This window comes from Chiloscyllium punctatum, chromosome 15 (assembly GCF_047496795.1).
Source record: "Chiloscyllium punctatum isolate Juve2018m chromosome 15, sChiPun1.3, whole genome shotgun sequence".
Classification (NCBI taxonomy): Eukaryota; Metazoa; Chordata; class Chondrichthyes; order Orectolobiformes; family Hemiscylliidae; genus Chiloscyllium; species Chiloscyllium punctatum.
The window spans coordinates 58,641,876-58,652,735 of record NC_092753.1 but is presented as its reverse complement, the minus strand read 5'-3'; the positions used below and the strand labels follow the sequence as shown (position 1 = coordinate 58,652,735).

Sequence of the window (10,860 nt, the reverse complement as noted above, 5' to 3'; positions counted from 1 at the left end):
GTGTGCAAAAGTAGTGAATGATAGGTGTGTTCATCATGAGGTGCACAACCACTGAAAAGGCCTCTGACGGGGGGTGAAATTCCCATCTCTGATCCAGCCCTGATTTTGTTTTTAAGCCTGCTGGTAAGGGTGGTGCTGCTGGAGTCTGGGGGACCAACCTCCATGTTGCAGAGGCCAAGTGCCAGCTCTCAGATACTTCCTCCTATTCACCCAGGACCATGACCCCATCATGAAATATCATGCCATCGCATCAACTAGTCACCAACCTCATTTAGTTTCATCTTACCCGCACTCTTCCACTGCCTCCAAGTTCAGTCTCCCATTATCTTCAGGTCAGCTGGGGGGGGGGGGGGGGGGGGGGGTGCATGGGTACTTGCATGAGCTTTACCATGGACTTCTGTTTTTGTTCCCATGTTTCCCTTTGCACAGAACTTCCCCCTCTGTACCATTTCAGTCATGTTACAAACCCAGAGCTCTTCAATTGGCAGATCTTCCCTGTCAACAGCAAGCCTTAGCAAGATCCAGGGAGCATAGGAGAAGCAGAACAAGAGACAAGCAAACATACAAAATTTCTTTAGAACCAATGAGAACATTTGGATTCCCCTTGGCTTTACTTTCTGTATACTGGTCGTTTAAGGACCACTGGCTAAAAAGGTACTGTAGGAAGTAAAAGAAAAATTAAGTGGGGCACTTTGAAAGGAGGACTAGCCCAGGCAAACAATCATTTTGCCCCTGTTTTCTAGGAAAAAAAGATATGTTTTGGGGTTTGAAAATTGATCAAATTTGATTTGAGGAAATCGGTTTCCAGGAGATAAAGGTCAAACACTTTTACAATTCTCTAAGCAATGCCACTGGGAGATGAACCATAAGGAATGAAAACCTGCTAGAAACAAACATTCACCAAGCACATGAATATGAACCATGAGAAAACTTTAATTTGCATGGTTTATGTACAGTATAGCTGTAAGAGTCAGCTGAAAATTTACAGACATTCAAACAATTAAAGAACTTGAAATGCACCTAAGAATTTGCATGTTTTAAGAATTTTACTTTAACCATTTTGAAGTTACTGATAATTTTGGTTAACCCATACGTTAATAAAAAAAGAGCAATGATGTGTTGGAAATCTTGAAGACTAACATTGTTTTTCAACAGGTTAGTACCATGATGTGGCAGATCCTTTAAAGACTAAGAATAGCTCGAGAAATAATATAGGAAAATTAATGTTATTTTGTAATTGAACACTAGAATGTGATGGTGTACATCCTACCTACTTCCAAGCTGCACAGGAATTGTCGACACGAATTCACGCAGCAAAGTCTAGGCATGGGGGTGGGGAAGGAGGTGATTTTAAGATTAAAATTAAAGCAGTTTTTAAAAATCAGAAAAATGTACATGAGTGGGCATAGCATGGATCATTTTTGTTTTGGAAACATAGCCAGATTTATAGTGGCTGTGTACCTCCTAGTGTACACAATACTTTTTCATTGTCAAAGTTTCCAAGTAGATTTTTTAAGCACAACTACCTACCACGATTTGGTATGTAACAAATCAAAATATTAAGTGGCATCTGAAGTGCAGAATAATAAAAATGGAACGTAGAGATGGTTCAACTGGATTAACACATTTCCATCCACTCAACATTCACCACCCTGGAAGATGCAATCTCTTTCTGAAGTAAGCTCGATTTTGAAAACGGGTCTACTGAAGGAATTAGAATATTGCTCCTCAAAAGAAAGATGGTAGAAATATAGACATCTTTGCTGCTGACATTGTACAGAATGCAATGTAAAGATCACTTAACAAATGACCGCAGTTTCAGATTTTATATTAAAAAAAAGTGGAGGGAAATATAACTGTTTCAAACACCTGCCCTGGATCTTGGCTCTAGTGCATTCAGAATTCTTCACAGAGGTTCATTCTAAAAGTGGTATGTTTCAAGAAGAGCAGGTGATTTATTCATCTTGATAACTGACAAAATACAAAAGTTGCACAATTTGGAAATCTGAAGTAAAAACAAAAAAAATCTGAATACACAAAACATCAGTAACAGCATTGCTTCCACAAGTATACACACACTTTCATGAGCTTTTAGGAAGGAAGGTACAATTCCCTTGAATTTAAGGGAACAACTAGAGCGGAGGCAGTGGTTATGGATTCAAGTTAAAGTTTAAATGCTATATGAAAACACTAATTATAAATCCTCAGTCACTCAATTAAACAGTTTAAAAGAATCTGTTGTGTTACAGTAGTAATTTCCACCAAATGATATTGGCACTATTTGTTCACTTACTGGTGCAGAACATTGTGCACACTTCAAATATAAGTTAATGCTCTTCTTAAAGTGTGGAGACATTAGAAGAACCATTTTATACTTGACAGTTGCCTTCTATTGAGGCCATTAGCAAATATGCTTCTTTTATCTGAAAGAGGCGCCAACAGTGCGTGGCCAGCATACTGCTCCACAAACAAACATGAAAAGGTCAGGTCTAGATTCTCCTTCAGGGTAGGTAGGATCATTGCCTGTTAAGGCCAGACTCTCACCTCAGAGGGATTGTGCTGTTTAGTGATGCAGAGCAAAGTTCCTGCCAGACAGGGGGAGCCAGCCACTGCTCAGCAGGAACAATGATCCAGTAATACTACAGTCAGCAAGATTATGGACCTAACAGGAAGGAGAGGCTTCTTTTAGTGGGTTTACTCCCTCCTGGAGCAGTTCCAATGGGCCTTGCAATGCTGCCAGTGAATTAACAGTGATCCCTCTTAAAAAAAAAAAGAGTCATTAAAATCAGCATCAATAGTGGCAGAATGCATTAAAATGGAGTACATTTCCTGGACATCATTCACTTCCATCATTAACATGAAGTGAAGTGAAGAAGGACCAGCTAGACAACAGGAAAATCCTCAGTGGTGCTAACAGGGACAGACATACAGCAATTGGCCTCTCCACTCAATTTCAATTTTCCACCACAGAGCACCAAATTGAGCTGAGTTATACAGTAGGGAAACACTGTACAGTTTGTGAACCGATTTCCCGCTCAGCACACGAAACTGAAGGAAATCTGGAAGGTTCTGTTGGTAGTAGCACTTAACTAGAGATGGAATGGTCTTCCACGGCACTAGCTTTACCCAGATAAATACACTACATTCAATGTCTCAGGATCTGATTAGACACAAGTCTTTTCAGCATCTGAATTCTCTTTGAAAGAGGCAAAAAAAGTACAAAAGTTGTCATATGCAGCAAATATAGAATGTGGTTTATTGAACGATATCATCCCACACTGAACTACTTCCCCAACCTACCTGCATGTGTGTCAAACCAGCAGTCAACAACTTAGACTGGTTGTTTAAAGCTGCATTAATTGCAATAAGTTTAAACAGCAAACTATACTGATCTCAATGTAGATCTTTCATATCAAGATTAGACGGAAATGCACTCTACTGGAGTTAGCCATGGCAAGATCAATATCCACTTGGGTAAATTTCCAACTTGTGCATGTTCAAAAACAGCAATAAACAATTGCACAATTGTTCTCTCTCAATGATGTCTTGAAAGTACATTGTATAATAACAGAACTACTGCCTCTCCCTTTAAAACACTCCCAAAGGAAACTTGTGCTGCAGCCCATTTTAGCCCCTGGCACTGGTCTCTGTTTCAAGCCAGTCTTCCATCAGAATGAAAGACTGTTGCAGAATAGTGTTGACATTGTTTATTTTATTGGCTTCAGGCTTTTCTAAAAAAAGTAAACTGGTAAAGCTTGGCTGTCTGCTTGATTCAATATTTCACTGTAATTTGGAACCTGCATTCACATTATGAACTCCCATTCAAGACAATAATGTTCAATACCAAATTGATCAATAATCTGAAACCACAGTAATGGTAACTGACCAGCAGAAACCAAGGAAATGCAGCTCGAGTTAGATCTTCTCTATCAATAGAGATGGGCAGATGTTGAGGAACACTGGCAGTAATCTCCACAATATCACTCACTCCGCTATCAAATAATTAACAAAATCACACAGTGACATTCCCACAGAGTGTTTGTACCCCACTTGAATATCTGAAAATGGCTTTTAAAAAAAATTACAATCATTGCACATGTTAACATTCTTAAAACAAAACACTTCCTTAACATCTGCTTTTCTTCTCCCAAAATTGCAGAGCTTAACTAGTTCATCCAATGGTCACTCCTGCACCCCTGCAAGAGATTGTTGTCTCAGTCGGTGGCCATTGATATTAATCTGTGTTGTTCATATCTTGGTGTTATTCTCTCCCCACAGCAGTATCGAGATGAACAGTAACCAATTGCACAGGCGAGAATTCCAATTAATATGGCAACACCAATTCCATATATCAAAGGCATTTTGAAGGAATCTAGCACTAAGGGAGAACAGGGAGGGAATGAGAGAAAACAAAGGCAGTAATTAGTTGTCAACCACCTGATGAAGGTGCAGCTTGCCAAAACCTAGTGCTTCCAATTAAACCTGTTGGACTATAACCTGGTGTTGTGATTTTTAAACTTGGTAAATCCCAGTCCAACACCGGCATCTCCAAATCATGATCCTTTGGTCTTCCCTTACTTGCTGAAATATGCAGATATTGTATTCTAACACCACTTTTGTCCAATCTTTGAATTTTATTTTGAGTCCTACCTCCATTGGCTGCTTCTCGGAGATGCCTGATCATTCCCTTGAGCTGTAATACAGGTACTTCTTGTATAATGCGCATTTAGTCAATGCAAATTGACTATAACACAATTGACAAATTGTGGACGCTCTGTTTGGATAATGTAAACTTTCTACTGAATGGGTATAGTGACTTTCTATAGCGCAAGGTTACAGAGGAGTGCAATGGTCACATTATCCCAGAATGCCCTAAGCTGTCTTTACATCACATTTCTCATTAAACATCTGTATTTTAATCATTTCTGGCTTTTGCTTGACATCTTTCCATTCATTCTTATCCAATTTCTTTGTTCAATTCTATTACTGAAACTTGGCTATAGTATAATATATTAATAAATGACTTTTAAAAAAAGCATTTTAGCACTAGAAAGATTGTGTGTAACTATATTGATAACAGAGATCTCAAAATAGTGATGACTAAAAAGGAGACCAGTTGACTCATCCCTCTGCATTCTATTAGTATATGTCTATGGATATATAGTGTCACACAGGCTAGCTCATGGTAAAAGCCCACAGATTTTGTGTCACCCTTGGGAAAACAGTGCCACAAAGATTGTTCAGAAACATTATCAAGCAAAATCTGTGTGGTTATATGTTGTAATTGTGAATTATGTACTTCATCTTCTGTTTCTAAGGAGAATATCATTGTCACAGCTGCAAGAGAACAAGCCATGCAATCAAACTAGCTTTTATTACATGTTTACTTTCACAAGAGGAGATGAGCAATTATTGTGTTGTCATAGAAACCTTCTCCTGAAAACACTGTTTAGTGGCCTCCAGGATGTCACCATCTCAAAACAGATGGCGATACAGGGGGATTAAAAAAAGGGAGATATTTCGATACAAACACTGAGGCATTGGGCTGCCGAGACACAAAACTGTAGGAATTTGTTAATGGCAGGGGGGGGGGGCAAAAAGGGGAGTAACAGAACAAGTTTGTGGCAGAGAACCACTCAGCTTTTCAACATCTGCATTAACTGGAGCAAAGTCTGGCAGTCCCTTTACATGCGTGCACTCTTAACACGCACAATTTTCAAGCGTGGACAATTCACTCTGCATGGAGACCAGATTATTTCTCTCCTTAGGTTCCAAATGGTGAATCACAGTTAGTACATTCTGGCCAGAGCTAACTTTGCAGCCAGTATAAAACAATTATATTCAAAAATACCTGTAGATATTTTGTGCTTAACCAGTGTTTTTGCTCATTTCTCAACAACACTTCATAGCTTTTAATAATAGCTATTGAAGCCAAATTAGAGATCTAGGGCTCAACATCACTGGCACAAGGGCCGATTTGGAGAACACTCTTGGTGTTTGCAAGTGAATCAAGACCTTCCCTGATCATCTAAGCTTTAAACAGACTGCCTGGTTTAAAACAACAGGCTCTGCAGGTTTGACTCTTAAACATTGAGTTTGTTATTCTCAGTCTGGTACCAATATGGCTCTTGACCAGTGAAGGAGAGAAATAGAGGAAATTTAAAAAAAAAAAGGATTATTGCTCCTATGTGCCATCCAAACATTCACCTTGAAAAAGGAGTGAACAATCTGTTAACACTGGGTAAAACCAAAATGGACTCTGATGCCAACAGGAATAGCCTGTCAATTCTTTCTCCACATTCAAAGTGAGAGACTATCAGGATTTCAGAAGAGGACCTAATTCACATTCAGAACAATTATACTCATAATAAAAAGGAAAGAACAGAATAAATAGTTAGAACAGAAATTTTGGCTTTTAGCTTTTAAATTCATCTTCCTTGGCAAACTTTTGACTAATATTTTCTTTTCTCCAATTTACAAAAAGATGTACAATTCCCCAGAATGTCTTACAGAATGAAACAGCTCAGTTCCAGTAGCCAGTGAAAGCCAGAAGATTGAATTATAATTCAGTTTGCTTCAAAAATCTTTTGAACAAACCAAACTTAATAAATACTGGTGTTGGAAAAAATAAAATTCCCTCTTTCTCCCAGCTTCCCTGAACTTTAAATAAACAATAAAAATCCCTTTGAAAAAAGGAGAGCATCCCTGACCACATCCAAGAACAATACACTTAAGTTTTGCTCAAATGATATCTCCTGAAATGAGAAATGAAACTAACCTGAAACATCAATGCGTACAGAAAGAGAATCAGAACGCTGTGGAGGCATTTTCTGCCATGTTCCAGTCTCTGATTTTACCCAAGGTGTGACTTTGCAGAAATAATCCCCAGCAACAGTCTTCTCAGAACAATGAAGTCGTAGACGGAATTCGTGCATGCTGATTCGTTCAACGCTGATATCACTATTGGCTTTCATATGCGTCACCACTGACCTTTGATCTATCAACAGCAGAGGACGTTCGCTTGTGTCATTGGAGAACTGTTGGGTCACAAACCATTCCACTTCATATAGGACATCTAGGAGTAATGTCAATTCATCCAAATTTAGTTTAGAATTGCTTCATTATAACCTTGAATATATTCAAATTTCATTTAATCTCTCAAGAGACACAGCTCATTCACAACAGAATTTACTTCAGGAAGGCAGTTAATAAACAATCCAGAAGAATAATCAATTGAAGGAAGGCCAAATTTGGAAAAAAGGTACAAATGGCTCTGGGTTGAATAATTTGGAGTTCAAGCATAGCCAGAAAAATGGGAGCTGATCAATGGACCACCTTCAAAATAAAAAGACAGATAGTATGGACACAGATGGTCATGCAAATATATCCAAAGGTGCCTGGTTGAGAGGGAAATAGAACTTGTGACGAAGTACTAAAAGTATGCCTAAGCCAATGTCAGGCATAAAATAAAAATTGAGAAGCTACGTGCTGGGGGTGAAAAAGAGGGCAGAGAAGAGGGAAGACAAGTGAAGCAAATAGGGTAGATCAAATGAGAATAGCAGCTAACAAAAAAAAAGAGGAAATGCAAGTATCTTCTCTGGGCATATACAGAACAATCTCAGTTACCCAAACATCAATAATCCAAACGAGATCAAGGTCCTGATGCTTGGGTAAACTGTGTTATCCAAACAGAATACTCCCCGCCTGTGTCATTCGGATAATTGAGGTTGCCCTGTACGTACTAAAGAGGAGGAGGGGGACTTAAAATGAGGCAAACAGACAGGGAATGCTGGAGAAACTCAGCAGGTCTGGCAGCATCTGGGGAGAAAAAGAAAGAGTTGGTGTAGAGTCCTTCTTTATTGACCCCTTCTTTATTGAGAAGGGAGACAGAGGAGGAAATATATGCTAGAGGGTTTCAAATTGATGAGAACGGCAAATTGCATAGGTCACCTGTACTTAAAAGGTGACAAGTCACAGAGCAAATGAAATGCATTCAAAAAGGAGCCGAATGAAGCGAGAAAGGAAGTCACTCAGGCACTAGCAATAATTTTGAAGTCTTCATTAGGATCATGGTAGTGCCAGGGAGCTGAAAATTGCAATATTAACATTTTATTTGAAGGAAGGTGTGAAGTCCAATCAACCTGTATTTGCTTTTGAAAACAAAAAAAAAATGGAGAGAGGACCTTGTATAACTTCAATTTCAACTTCAACATTTGCAGAGGATACAAAACTTGGAAGCATAATAAACTTCAAGACAGAAGGTGAAGTCACCATGGTCCTATAGGATTATAGGGTTGCTCTCAGTGATGATTGATGGTAGTTTAACCAGAGGGTTACTACACTTCAGGTGAGGGGGGAGACAGAGAAGGAGTCCCTTGTGATAATCACAGCCAGTGGAAACTGAACACAAACTGTTGGCATCTGTCTGCATCGCAGAGGGAGTTTAATCCAGATAAATGCGAGGTGATGTATTTTGGAAGGTCAAGTACAGGTAGAAAGTATACAGTGAATGGCAGAACCCTCGAGAGTGGGTTCAGCCATTCACTGTAGAGGGATCTGGGTGTGCAGGCCAACAGATCACTGAAGGTAGCAAAGCACGTAGATAAAGTAGTTAAAAAAAGGCCTATGGCATACTTGCCTTCATTGGAAGGGGCAGTATAACTTCTTTATCCTTTTACTCAACACACCTTTATAGAACTTTAGTTAGGCCATACATGGAATATTGCATAGAGTTCTGGTCACCACACTACCAGAAAGATGTGGATGCTTTGGAGAGGGTATAGAAAAGGTTTACCAAGATGTTGCCTGCTATGGGGGATCTTAACTATGAAGAAAACACTGGGTAGAGTGGGTTTGTTTTCAGTGGAACACACGAGGACGAGGGGAGACCTGATAGAAGTTTAAAAGGATAGTGAATGGCATAGATAGAGGGGAAGTATGAGGCTTTTCACCCAGGGTGGATGGACCAATTACTAGGGGACACAGGTTCTAATGTTGTTTAGGAAGGGTGTCTGTCTATCTGTGTCAAAGAGCTGAAAAGAGGGGTTTTTCTCTCAAAATGTGGTGACTGCCTGGAACGCATTGCCAGAGGTGGTGGAAGCAGACACAATAGCAGCATTTAAGAAACACCTGGACAAATACATGAATAGGAAGAGAATAGAGGGATACAGATTCTGTAAGTGAAGACAGTTTTCATATGGAAGGGCAAAACGTGTCAGTGCAGGCTTGGAGGACAGAAGGGCACGGTCCGGTGTTGTGTTTTTGTTTGTTTGTTCCAGTGATGAGCAATTAATGCTGACCCAGTCAGTGAGGCTCATATCAAATTAATTCAAAATGTCAAGCCAGTGACAGTACAAACAAAAAAGGAAATATTGGATTAAGAGATAAAGGACAAAATAGTTTTATTTTAACATAGGGTTTTAAAATCTCATGTAACTACAGATTAATGCCAAAAAAGGTTAGCAGTGTTTCATTGGCAAGTACCAAAGAGTTGAAGAGAAAGCACTCCGAAAGGGTTGAGAATCTGAACAATTTGCTACTCCAAAGTGCAGTGGATGCTGGGACAGTGAGTAAATTTAAGGAGGAGGAGTTAGACAATTAAAGTTTTAATTGGTAATGGGTTGAAAGGTTATGGGGAGAAGACAGGAAAATGAGGGCGAGTAACACATCAACCATGATTGAATGGCAGAGCAGACTCAAATGGGTCAGATGGTCTAATTCTGTTCCTATATCTTAAGAAAGTACTTAATATTTCACATGTATTTAAAAATGGATAGCGAATTTGGTATGTCTAAGTAGGTGTGAAATTTAAAATACTCAAAAATAGACTCCTGCTTCACTTCAGACCAATTCTAACTTTGAGGGGCCATCATTACTTTTGATCTGGACACAAACTGAAGATGCTGCTCACTGCATTTCAGTGGGGAGTTAAGTAAAATTTTGTTATTTTCATGACACAAATAGAAGATCAGCCCACCTCAGACAGTTACTTTGGGATTTCAGTGTTCCACTCTGCAACAGCTTTTGTCGCAAATTGTTGTAGCATTTGTACATCAATAAGGGAGGGTTCTAGACCATGTCATGTTATGTTAATGTTGCAATGAAGCCAACTCACTTCACTGTTATTCTCAACTAAAGGAGTTGCTAAACATGAAGCACAAATATGGTTTGAGACATTTTGCATTAGTAGAAAGTTTATTTTGAAAGTGTTATTGAAAGTGTTATTAAATGTGTGTATTCTGAAAGCTACAAAAAAAAATCAAATGAAATGAACTTTACCAACTATAGTAATTAACAGGGCTCAAATAGATTTCATAGGGAGTTTAATTACTCCTGTGCAAGATGGGATATGGGCCAGGTGCTGGCAGGTGGGACTAGATTGGGTTGGGATATTTGGTCAGCATGGACGGGTTGGACTGAAGGGTCTTTTTCCATGCTGTACATCTCTATGATGATCAAATCAAAGCCAAAATGCTTTCTGTAAAAATTCCAAATTTCATTGCAGCACCCTAATCGATTCCAAAGTGAAAAAGTAGAAGATGATTTGAACACAAGATCTTTAAATGTAGTTTCATTCTAGAAAATTTGAGAGGAAAGCTGCTTTAGAAATACAACAGGTACATCTGCATGCAGCTCACTCTAAAGCAGTAGCTTAATTCACCTTTGTTTCAAAGTTTTACCAGGCGGGGATGGGGTGAATTGTACAGGGAAAAGACTGAATGTGAATAAATATTTCCATACCCTACTGCACTGGAGTAGGATGCATTAAAACTAGCACACAGTCATGAAAAATACTTGTTTAATGTAATAAAAATCCCAAAGCATTTCACAGGAGTATTATAAAACAAAATGACTCAGCCA

At 39.0% G+C, this 10,860-nt stretch overlaps 1 protein-coding gene across 2 annotated transcripts in view; it reads right to left on the bottom strand.

Moving 5' to 3' along the window:
* Window positions 1-913: 913 nt before the first annotated feature.
* The window catches only part of LOC140486287 (prostaglandin F2 receptor negative regulator-like), a 68,848-nt gene continuing 58,901 nt past the window's right edge, over window positions 914-10,860 (bottom strand). For both annotated transcript variants that reach the window (XM_072585216.1, XM_072585214.1), the window contains exons 8-9: window positions 6,779-7,075; window positions 914-4,378 (exon numbers count right to left, since the gene is read on the bottom strand). In XM_072585216.1, the coding sequence (XP_072441317.1) occupies window positions 4,215-4,378; window positions 6,779-7,075 (461 nt within the window). In that variant the 3' untranslated portion in view covers window positions 914-4,214. The remainder of the gene's footprint in view (window positions 4,379-6,778; window positions 7,076-10,860) is intronic.